We start from the raw sequence: 26,776 nt of genomic DNA, 5'->3' as shown, positions 1-26,776 counted from the left end.
GCCAATTTTACCACCGGTCGTTCATATATTCCGGAAATGGTTTGGACAGTCGCTGAGCGCACTTGACCATCCTTCGAAGTTTTGATAGCTATTACTCTGCCCTTGGGCCAACAGTTTCTCGGAAGGGTTGAATCCACTATAATCACGACATCTCCCAAAACAATCGATTTTGTAGGGCTGTACCATTTAGTTCTGCGAGTAATTTCTGGAGCGTATTCATTGACCCATCGTTTCCAGAAATAGTTTGCGAGAATGTCTGAAGTTTGCCAAGAATGTTTCACAGCTTTAGCACTATCGCAATAGGGTACAAGGGGTTTTGAACCATTCGAAGAACCGACCAAGAAATGGTTTGGTGTTAAGGCCGGTGACGACTCGTCATCGATAGGGACGTGTGTGAGAGGTCTGCTGTTGACAATATTCTCAATTTTGATCATTGAGTTCCTTAAAACTTCGTCGGTGGGCGAATGGCTGAGTTTCAGTTCCGTCAGAATCCGCTTGACAGTCTGTATCAATCGCTCCCAAGCGCCTCCCATATGTGGTGACGCGGGAGGATTGAATCTCCAAGTTGTAGTTGGTGTTGTGAATTCTGTCGCCAAATGATGGCTATCGATGAGAGCTTGCGCTTCCTTCAGCTCCTTGGATGCTCCCACAAAATTGGTTCCGCGATCACTTATTATTTCTATTGGAGTTCCCCGTCTACCAAAGCAGTTATGCAGAGCCATTATGCATGAATCAGTCGATAGAGAATTAGCTATTTCAATATGTATAGCTCTAGTCGTCAAACAGGTCACCAGGACTCCCCAACGTTTCTCAGGGCGTCTCCGAACTGTGACTTGATAAGGCCCAAAGTAATCGACGCCGATGTAAGAAAATGGGCGCACGTACGCCGCCAATCTCTCCTGGGGTAGGTTAGCCATCATTGGAGGTTCCGGTCTTGCTCGACGAATTTTACAACGTTGACAATCTCTGCGAATTCTATTACACTCGACACGCACCTTTGGTATGTAAAATCTTTTACGTGCTTCGTTAACGAACGTCTCGTTACATTGATGGTGGTATTTTTCGTGGATATCTTGGAGCACTAACTTAGTTAGTGGATGGCTTCGTGGTAAAACAATTGGAAACTGTGTATTTTCACCAGCGAAGTCACACACATCGATACGACTGTGTATGCGCATCAAGCCGGTCGAGTCGAGAGCTGGGCCTAATTTGTAGAGAGGGCTTGTCTTAGGTAGGATTGGCGTTCTTGATTCCTCGTGACGCGACAACGTTGTCATCTCGTTACCATAACATTCCCATTGAGCACGCTTGAAGAGGAAAATTTGAGCCGATAATAACTCTTCGCTAGTGAATGGGCCTAGAAGAAGTTGTTCGCCTTTCATTTTACGCCTAACATTAGCAGGAAAACGCAGAACTGAAGCAGAAATCCGTTGTATTCGTCTCCAACTCGAGTAAACTTCAGGTCGCAGTATATTATTGCCTCCATACATGCAGTGGTGCATTAACCTTGGTCGCAATTCCTCTTTAGTTTCTCGGTTTACACACGTTGTCGGCCATTCTTCAATCGGTCTTGATAAGAAAGGCGGTCCAGAAAACCATCGAGAGTTTACGTCGAAATTTGGGTGGTTCTTCCACTTTGTGCCCTCGTCGGCAACGTTGGATTTACCTGGCAGCCATTTCCATTCCGACACATCTGTTGCTTCCAATATTTCCCCGACGCGAAAGGCAACAAATTGAGAATATTTTCGGTGGTCGGATTTGAGCCAACACATTACGTCACGTGCGTCTGTCCAAAAATAGCGACGTGTAATTTTTATGGAGTGACCCTCTTCGATGCTTTTTGCTAACCTGGTACCAATAACCGCAGCCTGAAGCTCAAGACGTGGAATTGACACAAATTTTATTGGCGCAACTCGACTTTTAGAACCTACCAATGAGCATGAGATATGTTCTCCTTCAGTGAACCGGAAATAGCAAACGGCAGCATACCCAAGTTCGCTGGCATCGACGAACGTATGGAGTTCTACGGTTCTTTCGAATCCTCGTGAAGGTGACAGGTGGTAACATCGAGGGATTCGAACAGATTCGGCCGTAGGGAGAAGATCGAGCCAGTGGTTCCATTTTTCCAATTGTTGCCTGCCAATTTCGTCGTCCCATGAAATACCCACTCGCCAAATTTCTTGGAAGAGCAGCTTCAAATGTATCATGTAGTTGGACAACAGGCCGAGGGGATCGTAGACCGACATTAACACGCGCAGAATATCACGTTTCGTTGGGTGTTTCTGACCAGTAAGCAATTTCTGATTCCGTTCGGTTGATAACTTGTAGCGGAATGTATCTGTTTTTGTGTCCCACCACATACCAAGGACTTTTTCCAATACCGTGTCCTTGTTCACATCCAGGCTTTTCTCTGTTGTGGAGGTATCCCCTAAAGCATTTACAACGACTGTTGAGTTCGAAATCCAATTTCTCATCGTGAAACCTCCCTGCTGATGTATGTGACGCACATCCTTCGCTAGCTTTATAGCCTCTTCCTCCGTATCAACGCTCGCTAGCATGTCGTCGACATAGTGGCCCTTCTCAATAACTTCTACGGCTTCTGGAAATTCAGATTGAAACCGATTCGCGTTTTGTTTAACTACGTACTGGGCGCAGCTAGGCGAACATTTAGCACCGAAGGTCATTACCGTTACTATGTACTCACCGATCGTGCCATTTCGATCACACCATAAAATACGCTGGCACTGCTGGTCATCTTCATTCATTTGAATGCGGAGAAACATTTCCGCGATGTCGCCGGAAACAGCTATACGTTTCTCCCGGAATCGATACAATACAAACGGTAGAGCTGTCAGCTGATCTGGCCCCTTCATCAGGACAGCGTTGAGAGAGGTCCCTGCCACGACAGCCGCCGCATCCCATACAATTCGAACTTTGTTGGGTTTGTTCGGGTTGTACACGGGGAACATTGGTAAATACCATATACGGTTGCTTTGTTTCCGCTGCTCTTCCGAAGACATTTTACGAACGTATCCTTTCATGATGTACTCGTCCATCTTATTCATCAACGTTAAAGCTAAATCGGGGTCGCGCTGCATTCTTTTCATTAGACATGCATGCCGTCGAAGTGCCATGGGCTTGCTGTCAGGGAGTCGGACGTCGTCGTACTTCCACAATAATCCGGTACAGTACCTTCCATTATCAAACTTTGTCACAGAACGCATCATATTCATAGCACGTTCGTCCTCGGTTGAGAGAAGCAGTCTCTCTGGCTTTGAAATGCCCACGCTTTCCAGAGCAAAATAGTTTTTTACATCAGAGTTGAGCTCTATGTCTGTTTCCATCAGATGATGGCAAACATGGAAGCTATGTGGAATCGTTGTCGAGCTGGAGTGTCCACCTGTAGAACACGTCCCAAACACCATCCATCCCAATCTCGTTTTGGCTGCAATGGGCTCATTTTCTCCTCCTTCCCGACTCTCCAAGGGATGCGCTAGTCTAACGTTGTTCATCCCAATAAGTATTCGCGGTTGAACCTCTGAATACGAGTCCACCGGTACACCTTGAAGATATTTATGCTTCTTTGAAAGATCTTTAAACCGGAGGGACTGATACGGTAATTTCAATTGCTTCACAGTAAAGACTTCGGCAAGTCTATGTAGGTTTGATTCATCGCATGACCCAGAAATATCCACAGCAACAATTTTGGCTGAATCTTCATATTTACAGGTATCACCAGTCCAACGAAGACATAATGGATAGCTATGTCCTTCCAATCGCAGCTCGGAAGCCAAGTTTTCCTCCAATAAGGTGACCGAAGATCCAAGATCCAGAAAGGCGTAGGTCCGTATTTTCATCCCTTGGTTATGCAGAGTAACGGGGACATACTGGAACAAAACGGGTTTACTATCTGCTTGATGAGTGTTGCAGTTGTGTCCAGTGTCGTTATGACTGGTCCGATTACACGCGCTATCATGATGATTCCCAGCTGCAATCGCGCCAGAGGTCATTGGTCGATTATCTTTTGCATCGTTATGCAGCAACCTGTGGTGTTTGAAGGTGCATCCATTTTTACCACATGTCCTGGTCGATTTACATGGTCCTGAGTGCTTCGCAAGACAACTTCGGCAAAGCTTGAATTCGCGGAGTAGATTCCATCGCGACGGATGATCCAAGATCAAGAACTGTTTGCAATCTCCTACACTTTCGCAACCTCCTTGACAAATTATGCACCCACTCGAATTTGCTCCATATTCACATGATTTTGGGCTAGGCTCACTGTGAGCGTTCAGGAACCCGTCGTCTCTTCGTAGGCGTCGTGGTTTTTCCGGCTCATTCTGGATTTGCGGTATAGTTACGGTACTTGCCGCTTCAGCGAGCGTGTACAGCCACGAGCTAAATTCCGTGAGAGTTACACGAAACAATCCTTGTCGATGGGTCGCCCAATTCAATCGTATCATGGGTGGCAGTCTATCTACAAGACTTTGTAGGAGAGAAATATTGCACAGATGTTCATCCAGGTTACAGTTTTGAACCGTTGCTACCATGTTTCTAACGGCAATGGCGAAGTCGATCAATGTGTTCAACTTGTCGGGTTTTGGAGCTGGTAATGATTGAATCTTCTGTATAAGCGAGTGTACTATTATCTCCGGTCGGCCAAAGAGCATTTTCAATGTTGCTAATACGCTGTCAATGTTTCCTGGATGGAGCAACTGAGAACGCACCGCTTCAAGTGCCTTTCCTTTTAGGCATTTCTGCAAACGCATCATGTTCTCTTCCGCTGTGTATCCACACATTCGCGTTGTGCCCTCGAAGGTACCAAAAAACAAGGGCCATTGTTCCGGATCACCGTTATACTCCGGAAGGTCCTTGGACACGGCCTGGCGAGCAGCGATTTGGCTTCTGTTAAGCATTGTTGAGTCGTTTCCAAATCCAGTAGTTTGTAGTGGGTTGGCATTAAGCAATTCTTGATTCACTCTATTTTGCACCGGGGGAGAATGTGACTGGAAACAAATGCCGCCACGTGACGGTCTGTTGAAGCTCTGAGAATTCATCACCGGGGAAGAATGAGATTGCGGATTGGGTAGAACGGGAGCAGGTGGTAAGCCGACAGTTGCCATCCGTGGTTGATGAGCCGAAAATAGATGACACTGCGCTGCTGCGCTCGCCGTACCGCTATAATATGCCGTACGTGGAGGGTTGCTGGTCGTCGAATCGGAGACGCGATCTAATAGTAATTGGTATCTCTCAAAGAGGTGCTTCATTTCTAGAGCCTGTTCTTCTTCTAAGAACCGCAGCCGGAGTTCATTCGGCAATCGGGAAACAAAGTTCTGCCGAGCTAACGACACAGGAGAATCAGGTGTAGGCTGTACTGAATGTGATGATGGAGGGGGCACAGCGTACGGCGGGAGTGTTGAGGGTGCAGTTGTCGTTAACGGGTCAATCAATGGTATTGACATAAAACTGGTGTAGGTGCGCGTGGGATCACATGTAATACTCGATGAAGACGCTTGCAAAAAACGTTGGTTCGTCGATGGATTATTAGGCGGCACTGAGCAGGCTATATTTACGATTCCAGCTGTGTTATGAGACACCGAAGTTACCTCTGGCAGCATTTCTGCACTTGCAGATGGCACGATATGGCTTATTGACGTAACAGCGGACGTAGTGATCGCTGGAGCAGAGATTCTGGCACCTTGGCATCTCTGGCAGCTCCAGTCATAATCAGCGATAGCGTCGGTTACGCCCACACAAGCAAAGTGATACCACCTTTGACATTCATCGCAGCTAACCATTTGGCTGGTGTCCGGTTGTCCACACAGAAGGCAGCTCTGCTCCAAACTGTGTTCGTCGTGATCTTGACACGAACGCGACATTATTCCCAGATCCAGTTCATCCGAGAAAACGAAACTTTAAATTGTGGCCTTATCCACAGAGTCAGAGACGTCACGAACTTTTAAACGAATTTATTCGGGTAACGTTAAAGTTTCCTATAAACAAACTACATGATTAGATATGTTGTTCTGGTACAATTTTAGATAGACTTACGTTTTATGCATTAAGCACTCAAATTATTGTCTCGCTACTCAGTTTAAACTGAATCTCGGGTAGGGCGAATATGACCTGACTGAATAGTTATTTTTAGAATTTACAAGGGTATTATTATTGTAGTTTTACCTTAATGATAGTTATGTCAGTAAACGCAGTGACGAAGCAAATTCATGGGATAACCTCATAAATGGGGAACCTGAGAACAATCGGCATATACTGTACGAATTCATTATAATTTCATAATTTGTTCTCACCTGAGAGTTCAATTAGCTTAATAGCAAAGTATAAGGATTCTTAGTAAAATATTAGCAATTACAGCCGAAAATATTGGAAAAAGAGTTCACTATTTCAACCTCGCGCTACAAACTCCTATCTTTTAATCCGCCTCCCTTTGTGTTGATGCCATACATGTCATTCAATCCGTTGTCATCGCTGTCACTCTGATCTAATGCGCAAGGTGCTGGATAGCAGGTGCGGCACTACCAGAGGGGTGTTCGCAACAGTTCCAGAAACGATCAATGAAGACCAATGATCCACTTCAAATAATTTCAAAGCATTTTCATGAAAAATCATGAAGAAAAGCTGTCGTATGACCTGTTAAAGAGTGAAAACGAAAATATCTCCTATCACAGGTTCCTTGAGGGTACTCTAGTAGTTCCAGAAACGGCCAATGTGACCAATGATTCTTTTCAAATACATTTAAAGTCTTCTCATAAAATATCATGAAAAAAAATGCTCTCGCATGACCCATTTTAGTACAAAAATGCAATTGGTTCCCTTCGGAGATGTCTGGGGATATATTGTAATTCTTAAGGTAGGATTGAATTCATGATATTGTTTCAGGGACGTTATATAGACAAAAACATAGTAATTTTTGGAATACCTCACATACTTAGCCATTGATAGATACCCCAAAGGAAACTGGAATAATTCTGTAACCATTCGGTATTCGACGAATCAAAACTAGACCTTGTCTGAAAATTTCATCAGTGTTGGTTGAGATTTACGAGAGTTATGATTTTTTAAGTTGAAAATTTGTGTCCTGAAAGAGCTTGGCTGACGATCTTCTATTTTTATATAACAATGGTCAATGAAGAAAATTAGAAGAAATTGATATTACATTTGCTCTCTCATTGCAAACCGCGAATAGAACTGTGTTTCGTGGAATTCGTACGGATTACATGGGTGTTGATGGAAAGGACGTCAATGGTACAAGTTTGCTTCAGCTAGCGGATTGGTAATAGTAGGTTAAACTAATTACAACAGCTTCAGTTTCCTCTTGATTCTACATTAAGGGGTCTATTTTATAAGTTGAGTCGATCAAAATGACTCGACTGGAGTCACTGTCGACCGAAAAATTCGCTCGACAGAGCTGATCACTCGAGTTTTTCGACAGTTGTCACTCTATGTGACTGGATTACTATGGGAGTCGACGGGTGACATCTGAAATATGCATGCTTGCTTTGATCGACAATGAATACAGACGAGTCACATGAATCTGCTCGATTTACAAAATAGGCCCCTAAGTATATGAAATGTTCATGAACTACATGAAATGTAAAATGACCGAAAGAACAAGGACAGAAAGAGGAGCCCTGGGATTGAACTCATGATTCATTGGTTACATACATATCATGAAGCCTCTCTTCCGTTTATTGGACTACACATTAAAAAGTATAGTACGGTATAGAAATCTGAGACTTCCCTTCAAATACTTAAATTAGCTATAACGACACTGAATAATCGTTACAAAACTACTCTGATAATAAGAATTAACTCATATAATATTTACCTCGCACTCGTTGTTCCCATCCTTCTCCGGTTGCCATACAATACCGCTCCAGAGACTGACCATAATACGGTAACCTCTAACGAAGCATCGTGACATCTTTCGACGCACATCAGTACCACAGTGAGCTGTCTCCAGTATCACCATTGCCGTAGTATTTGCTTTACGTTTGCCATCGAGCACCGTCCCGTAAACGCGAAACAGATCTAGAACTTCTTCTAACGGCACCTGGCTCCCGATGTTGGACACGAAAAATACATACCGCGCATTGTCTTCTTCGTTGGAAGTGTCGTGAGGTTTTGCTACACACTTCGAAGGATTTCGGCGCAGCAATACGTTGCCCTTATTTAAAGTCATGTTCAAGCTGGTGCCATCGACCACACGAGCTTGCAAGCGATGTACGGCCAATTCTGCAGCTTCACGACTTGCCATGTAGACAGATGCGCTTGATCCGAACACTTCCACATCGAGCACATCTCCGTAGTGTGCGAATAGCTTTGCCAAACTTTGTTTAGTGACAGGTTTGGGAAGCGGAGAGATAAGTATTCTGGTAGCTTGTGTCATTTTTCCTTTGTTTCTTTTTCTGTTCTCACTTCACTAATTCACTATTTATACGAATGTTATAGTATAGATGACCTAAGAAAACGTTTTGAATAGCACCGTTATATGAGAGAACAGTAGTTATCAAATATTGATTTCTTTTGACTTAATCAAAGTTCATAATGCGTTGTAGAAGAGAACTTTCCTTCAGCCTTGTGATAACATCCACGGATATCAAAAATCAAAATCAAAATCTTTTCAAAATTACCTTGACCTTGACGAAATATCATCGAATCACACATGGATTCTGTAGTCGAACATTACTGAATGATCTTCTCGAGTATCGAACACTTCTCCGTGGACAGCAAACAGGTTAGCCAAATTTGCACACATTACGTCTTTGGGAAGCATGTAGATGTATATTGGGCTTACTTTTGCCATTTTAAGGTGATTATAAAACGAAGCCAAACTTTGAATTTTCAAGTGCACAAGACTGGAGAATCTGACAACAGTTCACATTGAAAATCAATCAAATCGATTGCTTGCTGGTGGTGAGCCATGGGATAAATTTTCAACGCGAAGCGTTGTTTGGTTCTCAAGTCTTGTGCTCTTGAAAATTTGAAGTGTGGCTTCGGTCTATAACCACCTTAAGGATCGATTTCTTCACCTTCGCTTAAGTCGTAAACCATGTTTACCCATATGGTTAAACTAGGTTCAAGGCCTAAGCGAGTGTGAAGAAATCGGGCCTAAGTTCCGTATCTTTGTTTGGTTCTATCACTCTATATTTTCAGCAAACTAGCGAGTTTGACGTTTACTACTGCTCTGTTAATACGCTATCACATAAGTATTGAAAGAGGCAAAATACTTGGGTTGGTACAGTTATTGAACATTGTAAGGACCTGTTCAACTCATTCAAACATTTCATTTAAACTGCTGGATATACGTAATCCGTATTGGCCTTTCTGACCCTCGTGTTAACGTCCACGACTAGAAAGTAAGTTATGCTGAAACTGTCTGGATTCGATACCCAGACAGTCAGGAAAGAAGGATTGTCGTAAAACGAAAAGCCACAGGAAGATCTGTCTTAAATGCGAGATATCGCCAGCAAGAAGAAGTAATCCGTAATCCACGGACGACAAAGGACTCTTTTCTTATAGATAATACAGCATGAAACAAAAACTTACATTTTTTAACGCGAGCAAGGATTTCAGAAGTTGGAATTTCAGCTGTCTCAGAGTGGCCCCACATTCTGCTGCTAATACTAATAACACAGTCGAATTAGAAGAAAGAACATCAACTACTACAACAGTGACATAAACAAATCTACATTTTATTGACACACATAAATATATTTTCATATTTACCTCATCTGTCGTGTGGCGTCTTTCGTCTTTCGGCAACCATATTTTTCCTCTCCAGTGGTCTACCCTAATACGATAACCTTTCACGAACTTTCCGGAGATATTAGAAATCACCACATTGCTAGTGTGTTCGGACTGCAACAGCACGCAACACACGGTAGGCCGATACATACGAGCATCCACCACCGTCCCGTATGGTCGGAATAATTCCAGGACTTCGTCGATTGCTATGTCGTGGCCAATGTTTGTAACGAAAAAGGCCCAGCATGCTCTCTCTTCATCTACGGTTCGGGGAACAATCTGGATCCTTTTGCGTCCTTTCACCAACCAGTGTATCTCGCCTTGTAGCTTCAGATAAATACTGGAACCGTTAACTACACGACCTTGAAGATGATTAACGGCTTGACTTGCTGCATTATAATGAGCCATAAGCACCAGAGCGCAATTGTGGGTGAAAATTTTGACATCCACAACTTCTCCATAGCGTGCGAACAAATACGCTAGATTACTCGCGATTACATCGGCAGCCAGATGACCGACGAAAATTTTAGCAACCTTCACCATCTTCACTTGTTTCTTTCTCGGGTCTATCACTCACAGTTTGGGGAACTGAATATTAGGATGCAAAAAGTAACGTCTAACACCGATAAAATGAACTTGACAATTACAGTAGTTACCAAACACTGAGTGCGATTAGTAAAAATATGGTTCCCCAAGATAGTTCAATGTTAGTAAACAAGTAGTCGTTTCGGGACAAACAATCTAGAATGGCGAAAAAAAATGTGTTTAATACTACTTTATGCTGATTTAAACAGACATACATTTGCAAACGCTTGAAATATTTCATTCTGAATGAAAACGTTTTTTTATGGTGAGCCTCTTAAACAGTTTGATGAAATGGAAAATTATTATTGATACGATTTGGCCAATATGAATAATTACTCTTGAGTTTTAAGCTAACTACAAAAACATGGCTACTTAGCAGTGGGCTGAACAGATTAGCAAACTCGTCCATGATTGTTTTGACTACTGAATTGCGTGATTGTCAATTCACACATGAAAAATTGCAATCATGAGTTATGAGAATTTGAGTTTCTCACAACACTGATCCGTAGTAAGCTTTAATTCAACATTAATTTTTGATCAAGGCTTATCTGTGATGATCGATTTCTCTTGATCTTGCGCTCTTCGCATTACTACCAAAAAAAAAAAAAAGATTTTCTTTTCTGTACATGTTTTATTGTTATGAAGGATCACGATAAATAAACATAGTGCATTTCTTCACCGTTAACGATTCCATCATCGTCATCGACAAAATTTCAGATGCAGTTTTTTTTGTTCAACTTGTCACGGCTGAACCCTCGGTCTGACTTTTGCCAAGTTTCCCCTCTACCAGGACCAATACTCAGACGGACTAGGCCATGGCGCCCACGTGAACACTGTTTTTTCATTAGTATTGTGACGTGGTAGTTTTAATTAAATACCCATATTCTCTTACTTCTGAGAAAAGGAAGCATTGTAAAAATCAGCAACTTCATAGAATTTGTTTGAAATGTAGTGTCATTACCATACTGTCGAATCGAAATGATTTTGAATAATATGTCATTTAAGTGTCCTTTTTAGTCATGTTATTGTAATTACTCCTATCTTTTACGTAAGTCTTAAATGTTAATTGTCGTAAAGTCTTAACAAAATTAGGTTGTTTAATCTTAGTTTTTGTTCATTTTGTTATTCTTGTTGTTGAAAGCATTTATTGATCATTGCGCTCATATGTCCTTAAGAAAATGAGTCACTTTCCTTGTCTGTCCAACAACTAGCTTATGTGTACCCTAATGATCAATCTCAGCGACTTACTTTCCATAGTCATTAATATAGTTTTAATTTTTTAGTCTTCTTCTTCTTCTTCTTTCTGGCGTTACGTCCCTACTGGGACAGAGCCTGCTTCTCAGCTTAGTGTTCTTATGAGCACTTCCACAGTTATTAACTGAGAGCTTACCATGCCAATGACCATTTTTGCATGCGTAATATCGTGTGGCAGGTACGATGATACTCTATGCCCTGGGAAGTCGAGAAAATTTCCAACCCGAAAAGATCCTCGACCGGTGGGATTCGAACCCACGACCCTCAGCTTGGTCTTGCTGAATAGCTGCGCGTTTACCGCTACGGCTATCTGGGCCCCATTTATAGTTTAATAGTTCTAAGTTTTTAGTTTTAAGTTTTTATAGTTTATAGTATAGCCAACATAATTGATTCGTAAAATCTTGAAGATTGATATATCGCAAGCCCTGCTTTATTACCGCTCCATATATGGCCACTTTCCTGAGGGAACCAGGTGCCCGGAAGACTTCCGGAACGTGGCCAATGTGGCCAAAATTAATTGATTTAGTCTTCAACATACTTGATTCGTTAAACCTTGAAGATTGATATGCCGCAAGCCCTGCTTCATAACCAGTCCGTTAATGGCCACTTCCCCAGGGGAACCAAGTGACCGGAAGACTACCGGAATGCAGCCAAAGTGGCCAGAAAGGCCCAAAGTGGTTTAAAATGACCTCTTCTTGATAAATCATGAAGAATGACATGTCGAAGTCCAGGTTTCTGAAGCACTTTGTAAGTGGATCATCATCCGGGAAAAAACCTACCCCACTGCACCCCGGAATAACTCCGGAACCATGTGGCCAACATCATATTCTCTATGACATATGGAAACTAGAGAAGTGACCGGTTGCATTGGTGGTAAAATTTTAAAAATCGCTCCAGAAATAACGGAGATATGATTTTTTGAGTCATTTTACGAGTGGTCAAAACGTATCAAGAGAGGATAAGGGTTAATATAGTTTTATTTTTTTAGTCATTTTATAGTTTTAAGTTTTTAGTTTTTATAGTTTTTAGGTTTTAACATATACTCCATATTTCGATGGCAAATGCAATACTTCACAACGCCTACTTTTTACTTATAAATTTTGCGAAGTTGAAGCTGGATTGTTTATACCATTGTTACAAAAAAGGTATTCCTTATTATGGCAATGTAAAAACCATATTAAAATAAGATTGTCTTATTTCTACTCAGTGAATCTACTAGTCATTTTCCTCAGCGTAATATTCCCTACGTCGTATATAGTAACGACGTGTCTTGCTAGCTAATAGTAAGAGTGTCTACAGACCATTCTGTTTAGCAAAATGCAAACTAATCATCGCCAATACTATTAATGACCACTTCGAATAGATTAATTATTTGAAATGGGCATCAATGCTATCAACGACGTCTTTTTCTTACCATTAGGTGTCATTCAAATAGTACTTTATTTACCAAAGTTATGATTTTCGCATTCGTGTATCGAGTGACAGGCACGACGAGACAAATGTCCATTACGAAAATACTGAATGAGAATCGAACCCAGTACCTACAAGCCATGCTGATTTGCATCCACGCGGAAGTTAAAACAAGACTAAGGAAGATCCTACATCTGTATGTATGTCTTTTGAATGAGTCAAATATTTAGCTCTTAAATTCAAAAACCAATGTTCGATAACTTCCAAAACTTATCATAAATTGTGCATTTTTGTTTTTATATAATCATCAATTCCTCAGACACATCCACAACAATACGATCTCATCTCTTCATTCTTCAACCATCGCATGCGGCTCAACTCACCCAAAAGTAATCGTTAAAATCCACCGTCATCTTGCAGCTTCGATTTTTTTCGTTCTGTCACTACGGTTGTTAGTTCGACTAGACGTCACAACCTCCTGCAACTCGTTCTTCTCTTTCTAATAGTTCAAATTTGAATCAATCGAACCGCAGTAATCCTTGGTGTCTCGCTATCAATCCCACACAAACACTGGTAGGACGGGTGGCGTTCGCTGGCCACTGGTGACGATAACTGCACATTTACACAATACTTCCGCCCTTTCTTCTTCCTTCCGATTCGATCTTATCACAGATCGTCGTTATCACACGCTAATTGCCGCCCCATTCCCATGGTAGCAGCCTGCTGCTCGAAATGCACTTCTCTGTATAGTTGCCCAACACCTCTCATTTCTTTCGTGTGTCACATCACCTTCAGTAGGCCGTGCGCGAGAATCACTAGGTTTCACTTAAGTATGCGAACGGCGTAATCATTTGCTTCTTAGTCGTTTCTTCTTGGCTGGAAAATCACTTCAAATTAGCTTCTTCGTATCTTCTCAACGCTTTTTAGTCGATGTGTAAACCTTCTGAAAATAAAAACGAATAATTCACATCAAATAAAAATGTTCATTTTTCTCCATCGGCATTCGGCAACACAAACGACCCATTCACAGACGGAGAAACGGAACGTTGATGATAATTTGAAATTCATATCACACACTACAGGCAGCCGTCGTCGTAACGCTTCAGAGCCCTGCCCAAAATGGCACGTGTTCAAATAAGATGATGCCGTATGCCCACCGAAGCCGCAAAGTTCATTCCGTTCAGTGTGTTTAGTGGTGAATCACTGGGTTTCGGAGGTTCGGATTACTTCGATGCTTTACAGTTATACGAGGTATCTGCGAAAGAAAACCCTGACACATCCAGGCAACTAGATTAACTTCGTTATCGCAAACTGTACAAAAATACAGTGCGTTCGGATGCACTTGAACTTGTGGATGTGGTTCGCCCAAGCTCTGAGTCTAGCTGGACGACAACGGACGGTCCGATAAGAAGCAAGTTTGCTTCCTGTCGTTGGTCGACGGTGACAATGGCCTCAGCTACGGCCTTTGGGCGGAAATCTTCTCGGGTTGCTGTTATCAATTGCTGGGTCTGGTCAAGGCGTTTTTTTCGCATTGGCTATCGCATTCTCGCGCAAACATCGGTATACGTGATGTGCAAAATATGCGCCTACTGAAAATAGTTCCCATAAGTGGGTGGCTGCTGATGGGAGCGCTTACTGATTACTGAAGCCAATACAAATGGCGTATGGTCATTGTGTATAGAGTTTACCGGACTTATCTCGTCTGGTGTTCATGTACAATGTATATACTCTGAGAGACGTGTCTGAAGAACGAATGCTGATTGATATAAGGGAACGTCTAGGTCCAGCTAGCCGAGTAGATTTCATAGACAAATGACGATGCCGCGATCTATTCATTGTTGACAGCTTTAAGATTCTCGCTAAAATCTCATTCGAAAACATTCATGAATCTCGTCGAAAATCCGACAGTAATCTCAGTTTGTCAAAAATTTCACCAAAATAGAATGTTGACAAGACAAGTAATGTCTGAGATAAACGTTGCAAATGTCTAGCCATAACCGGATAACTTACCAGTCATGAAAGCTATCAATAATCCACTGAATATTGTGTCAAGAATCTACCAAAGAGCTTCCATCAGGATTGCCATAATTTATCCAGTTATCATTAATGATTTTTACTGGAATTTTACGAAAGTCTTTTCCAGGAGCAAGATCTACAAAGGATATCTATATCAATGAACAACCTCTCCAGGAGTCCCCTTGAATTTTAATTTCAACAAGCATCAGAATTTCGTTACATTCAAGCAAATCCGCACATACTCATTGACAAATTCCCGTGTAGTTTGGCACTTCCAAAGTATGTACAGACAATACCTTCATTGCAGGTAATACAGGGTGGCCACCAAATATCCATTTTCAAATTCCCGCTTTTTTCCCGGTTTTCCCGGTATAATTTTAAAAATTTTCCCGGTTTTTAATTGAGGGGCCCAAACCCAAAAGTGTGACCCTTTGGCCGGTTTTTTAATTGAACATACAAAAAAAAATACTGATTTTTTCATCCAATAGGAAAAATTATATTATTCGTAGAAGATTGGCTTGTTTTTTGACTCCCGTAAAATTAATATGGAACAAAAAAAAAAAGCTACCAAGTCCATATCTATCAACTGTCAGCTGTCCCGGCAAACGTTGTATTGATCAGTAGGCCGTAGAGGCTTTGACAATAATCCCGAAGTTTTCGTCCAATTTGCATTTCCCGTTTTTTCAACTTTCTCGGAGGATTTTCAAAAATATTATTCCAAATATTATTGGAGCCCTTGATGAAAAAAAGTGTTTATATAGATATGGCTCTTTTGTACATCTTATTACTACCCTATTTGAAAGTACAGGTCGGACTCGATTATCCGGAGACTCGATTATCTGGAATTTGTTTTTTAATGTCCTGGTTTTTCAATTTTTATGCATAATTTGGTATCGCAATATACAATATAAATGGTTTTCAAGTTTTGAACGGGTTTGAAAAAGTGTTTTTTTTTGTATGCTGATCAAAAATTTTATTTTCTTGTAAAGACCCCTACTGTTCCTAGAAATAATTTCTGGTTATGCCACCACATCATATAAATAAATCAACGAAAAAAAAAAAAGAAAATATTTAAGGTCTTTTATCTAAGATTTTTTTTTTTCCTAGAGATTCGATTATCCGGAGAATTCGATTATTCGGAATGAAAAAAAAAATCGATACTCCGAATAATCGAGTCCGACCTGTATTTCAATTCCTAATCTTTCGATTTTTTTTTCTTCAAAAAAAAAATGAAGTGTTCACTTAAGTAAATAAGTTTAAGGTAAGGATGAAACAAAACTGCACATGTTGAAGCATGTGTCTTACCTTACTCGTTTAATTTTTAGCCGATTAGATAACGATTCATACATTAGAAGCTCTTATAAATAAAGCATTGATGTCAAAAATATTCAGATTTTTTATGTATTATTCAGTAGCTAAAGAAAATTATGAATCCAATATGTTAGAGTGCTTAAAATAGTGTGCTAGTAATAGAGTGCTTAAAACTTTTTCAAGAAATTTTAAAACTTTGATTCAAAACTTCGAATCAGCTAAGCTAGGGAAAAAATCAAGGCCTGATAGTAAGAGAAAAAAAATTCGAAACATTACCAACTAATTTGGAACATCTCTAAGAAGTTTTGTGTAACATAGTAAACTATTTCTACAAGTAGTTGAATCATTAATGTTTGAATGTAATTTGTCCAAGGTTACAGGTGCTTAATGGAAATATCATCAACCATATCAACTTTCTACAATTTATTTTTGGTGGTTTGTAGATTTAGGGCTTAAAGATGTAATTATATTCCCGGTGACCATCTCAAATTCCCGGTTTTTCCCGTCTTTTTCCCGATGGATTCAAATTCCCGTCTTTTTCCCGCTTTTCCCGTTTTTCCAGGTTTGGTGGCCACCCTGGTAATATAACACATAGAAAGTATATGCTTTAAAAATATGTGCCGTCAATATGGGGCTCTCCGTGAAATGTTGTGACAAGTTAGTGGAAAACATTTGTTTACCTCCATTGAAAAAAAATGTCAGAAACTATATCGGCACCGGCCAATGATGTCAGTTGATTTTTTTCGAATGTCTTCCAATTTTATGGAAAAATGTCTTCCAAAGTCTTCCATTTCAATTCTTTCAATTACACTGCGGAACACGTTTTTGTTTCAATGACCAATACTGATGAAGATTTCTGTGTGGTAGAATCATTGACTCCCTTATGGAAAAACGAACTTTTTCATACAGCTATTGAGTTTTCTTTATTCGTGCATGGAAATAACAGACCTAAAGATTGCGACTTTGAAGAAGTTCATGATTATCGTTCAGCAAATTATGACAATATAAGACAGAAATTAATCAAGTAAGTTGGCAAAATGTGTTAAGAAACGAAGAAAATGTTGAATCTGCCATTAAAATATTTTACAAAATTTTAAACGACATAATACACGACGATATACCCTTAATAAAAAGAAGAAGGAATCATAACTCAAAGTATCTGTTCAGACTCACATCGGCGTCATCGAAGCAGACAGCGCGCGCAGTTGACCATTCAACAAAGCCAGCCACGCTTCCCATTGTGAACGTTTCCCGCTCGACGATCGCATCACCACAACAGCCTACTGTGACGATGGAAGCGCGCCAAAGCGCAATGCTTTCACATGCCATTTATCTCCGGACTGCTTGCGCCTATAAAAGGCGATCTGCATCGCATGTATTTGTAGTGTATATTTCGTATCCCTCACCGAGCAGGAGCACTGCCTCTCGGTGAGGAGCAATAAATAAGGTTAACAGTCGATCAGTTGTTCGTTTCTTCTTGTCGCCCTGAGTCCCGTCGGTTATAAAATTAAAATTACACAACGTAGGGCCGTCGCATCCTGGCCGAAACAGTATCCTATATGGTTTAGTAGAGAAATCAAAAATTTAAAGAATCGTAAGCAAAAGGCACATAAAATATACAAAAAATGTAAAAATGATGCAAATTTAATTAACTATTTAAATATTTGCGATCAATTAAATCTTGCCATTGATACCGCATTTGAAGAGTATAATGAACGAACTGAGCGTGAATTGAAATCATGTCCTAAAAATTTCTTTAATTACGTTAAATCAAAAACCAAATCTAACAACTTTCCATCTGAAATGCACCTTGATGATAAAATTGGTGTGAACCCTGAAGAAAGCTGCAATCTGTTTGCAACATTTTTTCAAGACGTTTACACTACTTATTCGGAAAATAATCGAGATCGTGAATATTTCTCATTTCTTCCGGAAATCCCATATGACATTTGCGTCAATCAAATCAAAGTACATGATATTGTAGATGCACTAAAAAGTCTAGATGTCTCCAAAGGTGCTGGACCTGACGGGATTCCACCTGTATTTTTGAAAATGTTATCTATCGAACTTGCATCTCCACTATTTTGGCTCTACAATATGTCTCTGCAATCAGGTAGTTTCCCTGAAACATGGAAAAGCTCATTTTTAGTGCCGATCTTTAAAAGTGGCAAAAAATCTGACATACGTAATTATCGTGGGATAGCCATTATCTCTTGTATTCCAAAGATTTTCGAGGCAATAATAAATAAAATTTTATTCGATATGGTTAAAAACAGAATAACTCATACTCAGCATGGTTTTTTAAGGGACGCTCAACATGCACAAACTTGCTGGAGTTCATTCATTATTCTTTGACAGCCATGGATAATGGTAATCACGTGGAAGCTCTCTATACAGATTTCAGTAAAGCTTTCGATCGCATTGACATACCAATGTTGCTTTTTAAGTTAGAAAAAATAGGATTTCAACCGGACCTTCTTAAATGGGTAGAGTCTTATCTTACTAATCGCCAACAAATAGTTAGATACAAAGGAGTAAAATCTATTCCAATTAAAATTACATCGGGAGTTCCTCAAGGGTCTCATTTAGGGCCATTATTCTTTATTTTATACGTTAACGACATTTCCTTCATTCTGAAAAAAGGGAAAGCTCTCATATATGCTGATGACATGAAACTGTTTCTTGAAATAGTAAACGATGAAGATATACATACTTTTCAAAACGAAATTGATATGTTTTACAAATGGTGCAATAAAAGCCTTCTTCAATTGAACGTGAAAAAATGTAATTCAATATCCTTTAGCAGAAAGCGTAGTATACCTAACACAATAGTCTACCTAGGGAATCAACTAGTAGAAAAATGCGTAAGAATAAGAGATTTAGGAGTGATTTTAGATTCCAAAGTTACTTTTATAGATCACTATAATACCATTATCAACAAGGCAAACAAGATGTTAGCATTTATAAAACGATTTAGCTATAATTTTCACGATCCATACACTATAAAAACATTATACATAACCTATGTGCGTTCAATTTTAGAATACTGTAGCATAGTTTGGTCACCATTTTCATCAACCCATGAAAATCGTATAGAATCAGTTCAAAAACAATTTCTGTTGTTCGCACTTCGAAAATTAGGTTGGACAAGGTTACCTCTACCATCTTATGAAGCACGATGCATGCTCATTAATATTCAAACATTGAAGAAACGTCGCGAATTTGCCATTGTCTCGTTCGTAAACGATATAGTTTCGCATCGTATTGACTCGATGACACTTTTATCAAAATTAAATTTTTATGCTCCTTCAAGACAACTGCGAAGTCGTAGTATTTTTTATACAAACCATCACCGCACAAATTATGCCAAATTTGAGCCTTTAAATCATATAATGTCTGTTTACAATAAGCATTGCGAAACCATTGACTTTACTATGACGAAATCGGAACTAAAACAAAAATTTATGTCATATCAAAATTCGAACTAGATTAAGAAAATAACGTTTTCAAACTATATAATATTAAGTGTAAAATTGTAACAAAATGGTCTACTTCTGATTGACGACATGAAATAAATAAATAAATAAATAAATAAATAAATAAATAAATATATAAAATACCATTATTTACTCATTTAAGGGTTGCTGAATCCATTGCCGTTTTCAAAAATATCATAACAAGTCTAGTACCGTAAAACGGGGTAACTTTGATAGTTTTTTCGAAGAAAACTTGAATATTTTTGCATGCTATTTCAAAAATTTACAATTTATATTTTTAAAACAAGTACTGGCATCCTAGCTATCGATTACAGTCGATAAATTGGTGAATGATTTATTTTGATTGGATATATAATTTTTCATATAATCAAAAGTTGGTTTTCTGTTTTGGGGTAACTTTGATAATGGAGTATGATTCGAATTAAATTGAATGAATAGCGAACATTTGTAGGGCATTGCAGACCTCTAGGCGTTTAACGTTATATGGAAATTTCTGACTTAGATTACAAAAATGGTCCCAGTTTGTGAAAATGCTTTTCGCTAAGAGATTTGAGACCGTATTCAAGTTCTATGATAACTAGGCTATCAAAGATAAGTGGCCAACTATTCAAAACTACATCAAATAGTGATCGTAGAACAGATTGTTTGTAAGCGTTTCGAAAATGTTAAAATTGTGTAAATTTTTTAAATTCGTATAAAAGCCTAGAATGTTCTTGATTCAAATGAAAACCGCTCTTACATGAAGTGTCATACTAATATTCTTTAGTTTTGCATTCGTTTTGCTTAACTGATTAACAGAAATTATGATATTTCGTTTAGTATGCGGTGGGTTACGCACTATCAAAGTTACCCGCATTATCAAAGTTACCCCGTTTTACGGTATTTGAGATTTGTCTGTTGAAATTACAAAATTTGATTATTTTAGCCAACCTGTCAATTTATTTGCTCAATTTGCGACAGATTTCAAACTTAATGTGTATAACAATACTTATCAACAAAGTTCATCATACTTTCGATGCTCAAAAGTTATTGTTTGATGATTTAGAAAAGTATTGTATTTCGTCATATAAGAGAAACGAAGAGTTTTGTATGGAGCCTGCAAATATGTTGGAAAAATCGGTTTGATCCTAATTTTATCGTGCAATTTCAACCAAAGTATACCCAAAATGTAAGTAAATTGCCTATGTTGCATGCTTGATGGAAAAAATCACTAAAAAGTTTGATAAATCATACTTTAAATTTTACGTAAACCTCAATGAAACCAGTGTTTTATACAACTTTGGCGACCTGTAGCTAAAAATTGTGATGTGCTGGAACATTTCTGAGAACGGCATCAGATTCAACAACCCAAAATCTAATAGAGACACATAATTTGATCCTTGAGACACGCAAAACTGTCATTTTTGTTACGCTGTGTTATCAGAATAACCTAACTCAGCTATAATTCCCTAGCCAAGGCCAAATTTTCGTGTTAAGTCCAAAAATCAGTCTCGCCTGTATCACATTTGTCATTATTGCTGAGGAGCTTTCTCTAATTCGTTTCAAAAAATCCTCCACAGATAATTACTCTAGAATATTGTACTCAAACCATGGAAGTCATATTTTTGAGAATTCATCAGGAGTTGGGCCAGGAATTCTTCTAAGAATTCCTTCTCATAATGAATCTTTTAAACTATTTCTTTAATTAATTATTCACAAAGTTCTCTAGTGATGTTTTATGAAATTTATCTACAATAATATCAAAAGATATTTCCAAAAAATTATGAATCCATACCTCTAATCATTAAAGAAAAGATTTAAACATTAAAAAATCACCAGAGTACGATTTTCTTTAAAAGTTTCTTCAATATTTTTCTACGGATCTGTTTGTAATTCTTCAGATGATTATCAAGGATTTTTGCAACAATTTATCCAATTATTTCTCCAGAGATTTCCATAGAATTTTTTTTTTTTGGGATTTTTCAAACATATTTTCAACACTCTCCTCCTCCAGCAATCTTCGAAAATTCTACCAAAAGAATACCATGGAATTTTTCGATCAATCTATAATCTATTTAATTTAATACTCCTAAAAAAACTTCTCAAACGTTTTTCAAAGGAGCAGTCCACAAACTCCATTTCGAATTTTCTTCGAGATTTTTCTTAGAAATCTTTAAACAATTACTCAGAAAATAACCTTACAATTCCATTTGGCATTATTTAGAAACTGATTTCTTCAAGGATGTTATTCCCTATAGATTTCTCTGAAGGATCCTGAGGAAATGCGTTAAGAAATTTGTCCACAAATAATATTTAAAATATCCCCAAAAATGCTTTTAGGTCATTTTTTATAACTTTAAAGCCATTCCTCTCGCAAATTTTTCAATTTTCAAACAACAAGTCACACCAAGCGATGCCTAAAACAACATCTCAACTGTTTCCTGTGCAATTTAATTCTTCCTGAATTACTATAAATTCGATAAATTCAAGATTTGTCCTCACTGGAACTTCTGAAAAATATAGTAATTTTTATTATGGTTGCTTTCTGACCTGTTTGCACTCACCTCGGAAAGCTTCTGAAAAAAAATTCTTCAGAGATTCTTGTCACAAGTATGGGTGGATTTTTTTAGGAATCTTTTTTTATCTCTAGGAAGAGTTTTTCCATACATCGATGAAAGAATTTTAAGGATAATTGAATAAAAGAATTCATGAGAAAATAATTCATGAAGGTGTTATCAGTGACATTAACGAGTACCTAGCTTTGATTTACTGGGAATTCTTGGTACAGTTCATGGCAAAATCTAAGAAGGTATACTTCTTTATTCTAAAAAGTTTTTGGCAATTACCCTTAAATATTTGGTAGACGATTTGTGGAAGATATTCTAGAATGGAATGCCAGAAGGAATACTTAGAAAAATTATCAAAGCTATGATGATTGCAATTCTAATATCTTTTTTTTTTGCTTAACTTTCGTGAAACAGAATTTCAACTTATAATTTTACCTAAACTTTAGGATGTTCGGGATTTTTATGTTTCTAGGGTAGTTAGTAAGAATTTCTATCAGAATGATACCTTGATAATATGTTTTTAAATAAATATCTTGATAATAATTTACAATTTCCTAAAAAAAACTTTCAATAATTTCACCAGGGATAATCTTAAAATTTCCACGGATCCTTTTGAAACTCATTTCAAAATATTCTTAAACGAATTCTAAACAATATCATCGAAATCTTTTAAGAAATTATTCTCAGATATGTTTTGAAATATTGTCAAAAGATTGTTTAAGAAATTATAGAGAAGTTTCAGGTGAAACCATTGGGAAAAAATCTGAAGACCTCTCTAAAGTTGCAGAAGCAACTCATGTAGCAATCTCATGAAAAGAATCGGTGTAAAATTCTTTGATGACTTCTTGAGATAACTAAATGAACAGTTTTGGTGAATTTCATAAGAAATCTATGCCTGAAATATTTGATAAATCTCTGGAATAATCCTTAAGGGCATAACTTAAAGAATTTCTTGACAAATCCCTGCAAGATTTCCTAGAATAAACTCTAGAAGAATCCATGAAAGAAATTTCAGATGAATATATGAAGAAATCCATGGTGTATTGATGATGAAATTCGGAAAGGGATTGCTTAAGATTGATTAAGCACTGAAGGTAACTTGTAGAAGAGTTTCTGTAAAAGGCAAAAATTTAAAATTCTCTTCCGAATGTTTTCACAAATTCTGAAATATCTTTCAAATTCTTCCACATTACTGAAATGTCCTCCAATGGAAGACATATCTCCCAACCTGCCATCCCGCCAATTTGGCTGAGAATTTTGAGGCACTGGCAGTTCAATCGTTTTTTATAGAACTGAAAAAAAATTGATCAGTTGAAAAGGTTTCTTTTAACAAAATTGAAAAAATATAATACCGTCCTGCATAAAATTTCTCTAAGAATCTGAAAAATCCTGCAATGGGGAGAATGATGTTCAGAATTTTACAAAAATCACAAACAAAATTCTGTCGAAAATGTATTATGTATTATTGAAATGTAGTATTATTAATTGAAAATCCATTCCAGGGATCTGTAAGAACCATACCCCAGATTCTGTAAAAATCCTGCATCGGATTGAGCGATTTTTTAATTTTGCGGAGGCTTCTATCTTTGATTTGCGAATTTTGCCAAGGCTTCTATCTGAATCTCGACAAACATTTATTTTGAAATTCTGCTCTGTTACCAAGCTGGCCATGGCTTCATTAAGCATCCGATTCAGAATTCTTCCAGAACATCACCGAACTTGCCTATTATTTTGTGACAACAACAATTCGTTGGGAATTGAAGCTAATAATATGTGAAAATTTTTCTTTACGTTCCATCAGAGTTTAGCCCAAGTTTCCTGTGAGAATCAGGTCTTTAATTCTATGAGAACTCTGACCAACAAATTTGCATCTGATCTGCGTAAATCTTTCTCAGAAAGGTACAAAACGTTAGGTTCCCATGCTGCAGAAATGTCTTAAAGCATAGAACTTTAGACAACCCTTTTTTTATGATTCGTCACCGAATATGTCCACAAAGATCAAGGTCTCAAACTTCATGTTGTTCAAAAGTTACATGCGATTGAGTACAGTTCACTCATTATTATCAAGCTATACAAGATTTATTTTTCTTTTGCTTTTCACACAATTCTACAAAACCCTGGAAAGGATTTACGCAGAATCATGGACAGGTTTCTTACAAAAACAAGACAGGATCATAACAAAATTTTGGGAAAGATTTTCAAAGAATTCAAAGAATCATGAATTCATTAGAAAGGATTCTTCTTCTTTCTGGCGTTACGTCCCCACTGGGACAAAGCCTGCTTCTCAGCTTAGTGTTCTTATGAACACTTCCACAGTTATTAACTGAGAGCTTACTATTCCAATGACCATTTTTGCATGCGTATAATCGTGTGGCAGGTACGAAGATACTCTATGCCCTCGAAAGTCGAGAAAATTTCCAACCCGAAAAGATCCTCGACTGGTGGGATTCGAACCCACGACCCTCAGCTTGGTCTTGCTGAATAGCTGCGCGTTTACCGCTACGGCTATCTGGGCCCCCGTTATGAGAAAGGATGTCTCCCACAAAATCCACATATAAAAATGGTCCACATATAAGGAAATCTCTCAGTTATGAACTGTGGTAGTGCTCATAAGAACACTTAGTTGAGAAGCTGGTTCTTTCCGTGATGTGTCTGGCGTTATATCCCAAGAAGATTATCTCACAGCGCTCTGATCAGGATTTTCTAACAAAATCCTAAGCTAGCATCTCAAATCCTCAAAACAATTCTCCTCAAATCCTCAAAACATTCTCCACAAAGCAAAGCCATGCTGAAGGTTTCTGGGTTCGATTTCCGGTCGGTTCAGGATCCCTGGGCAAGAATCGTACCTGCCACACGATATACGAATGCGAAAATGGCAACTTTGGCAAAGGAAGCTCTCAGCTAATAACTGTGTAAGTGCTGCGCGTTTACCGCTACGGCTATCTGGGCCCCCTTCATATGCACACTAAGTTTAATAATACAGACCAACTTCATAAAGCCATGCAGAGCTACAATGTTATGTCGAGACACATTTTCCACAAACACTGTTGTGTTGTAGATTTGTTTTGAGCTGCTAAAACTCGCCAATGGTTTCCGATGTTTAGCAATAAATTCAAAGCAAAACTCACCCTGCTAAATTGATAAAAAGCCAATGGATCTACAACAAATGGGTCAAGATGAACAATTTGCACCACAACTCGTTGATAATACATGCATCACGAACCTCACGATTTTCTTACGTAAGAATGATGTGCGATAAATAACATTGAAAATATGAGAAACTCGAAGAGTTTAGTGATGAAAAACGACTTGGAAGCAAATGAAAGTTCAGAACAATCTGATTCTGTTCTGGGAATAATGCGTGCAATACGCACAATCGCCCCTCATGTAGACCTGAATGCAGGCATAGCTCCCGACTCATTCATAATTTTAGACCTTTCACCTCCCCTTCCCGGCTGCTCCGCTGCGGTGCAATCCCATTCCCATCCGCCCAGCTCGATTCGCCACAAACACACAGTAAACAGAGAAAGACAAGAGTAGCTAGTAGGTTAAAGCAGCACATCATCATCGGCCAACCGGGACCGGAGTCACCACAAGTCAGTCAGTGCAAGAAACTTGTTTCGGTTTCTTCTTCCACATCGTTGTGTAAAGTTCTTCTTGACGGCGGTCGTTCTGCGTCACTCTGGGGCTCTGCTGCTCCCGCCCGTATCCGTGGCACTAAACGACGTAAAAGTAACACCTGTATGCGTATATTCAAAATAGTGGGTACACTCTCGATTACTTTTTGATGTTATTTGGTCTGGTCCCCCCTGGCTTCGCCGTACTTTTCCGAACCCTCCATTCAATTAAAGCAAACACGAAGAGCTAGCTGAACAAACACCGGCAGAACACACACATTACTCATCCCGAAGCTCTGTCGGTATTCGCTGCAGTACAGTACACCACTCCTTCCTCCAAATTCAATTGATTTATTCAATTGGCTTCTTCTTCCCCTGTACGTTTGTGTTTGCCCAGCGCTTCGCACACTGGTTCAGAATGCGAAAACCGTGATTTTTTTATGTCGAATTCGTTTTTGAACCTAGGTTGGAACTGGCGCAACCCGTTCTGAATCACAGTTTCAACCCCAACCCGATTCAGGTTCGACCGGACTACACATTGCTTGACGTTGGTTTGTTTATGTGTTGATCACCGACCCAGTTCCTAAAAACGAAAACGACATTAGTTATCGTTGACTAAACGTGATTATAGAATGGTTGCCTTGTGTAGAGTTGGAGGGTATTCAATAAGCTTTATTTTGATATAAATTGCCCAGTGCAATGTAAAAATCATTTTTTAAATATTTACTCAAATCGTGTAGTTATGTTCAGAAAAAATGTAGATCATGATAATTGATAT

The 26,776-nt window shown here is 38.8% G+C and overlaps 1 protein-coding gene across 12 annotated transcripts in view; it reads right to left on the bottom strand.

Moving 5' to 3' along the window:
* The window catches only part of LOC5573975 (F-BAR domain only protein 2), a 94,596-nt gene that overhangs the window by 58,309 nt on the left and 9,511 nt on the right, over positions 1–26,776 (bottom strand). For 9 of the 12 annotated variants that reach the window (XM_021852129.1, XM_021852128.1, XM_021852127.1 and 6 more), the window contains 2 exons: positions 13,395–13,954; positions 7,844–8,476 (listed from right to left, as the gene is read on the bottom strand). In XM_021852129.1, the coding sequence (XP_021707821.1) occupies positions 7,844–8,404 (561 nt within the window). In that variant the 5' untranslated portion in view covers positions 8,405–8,476; positions 13,395–13,954. Of the gene's footprint in view, positions 1–7,843; positions 8,477–9,744; positions 10,460–13,394; positions 13,955–26,776 lie in introns of those variants that run through there. The other 3 variants (XM_021852137.1, XM_021852139.1, XM_021852130.1) reach the window with 2 other exon arrangements.

The sequence above is a fragment of the Aedes aegypti genome, chromosome 3, assembly GCF_002204515.2.
Source record: "Aedes aegypti strain LVP_AGWG chromosome 3, AaegL5.0 Primary Assembly, whole genome shotgun sequence".
In the NCBI taxonomy this organism is placed as follows: Eukaryota; Metazoa; Arthropoda; class Insecta; order Diptera; family Culicidae; genus Aedes; species Aedes aegypti.
The sequence above is the reverse complement of the archived record's forward strand: the minus strand, read 5'-3'. Positions and strand labels throughout refer to the sequence as shown.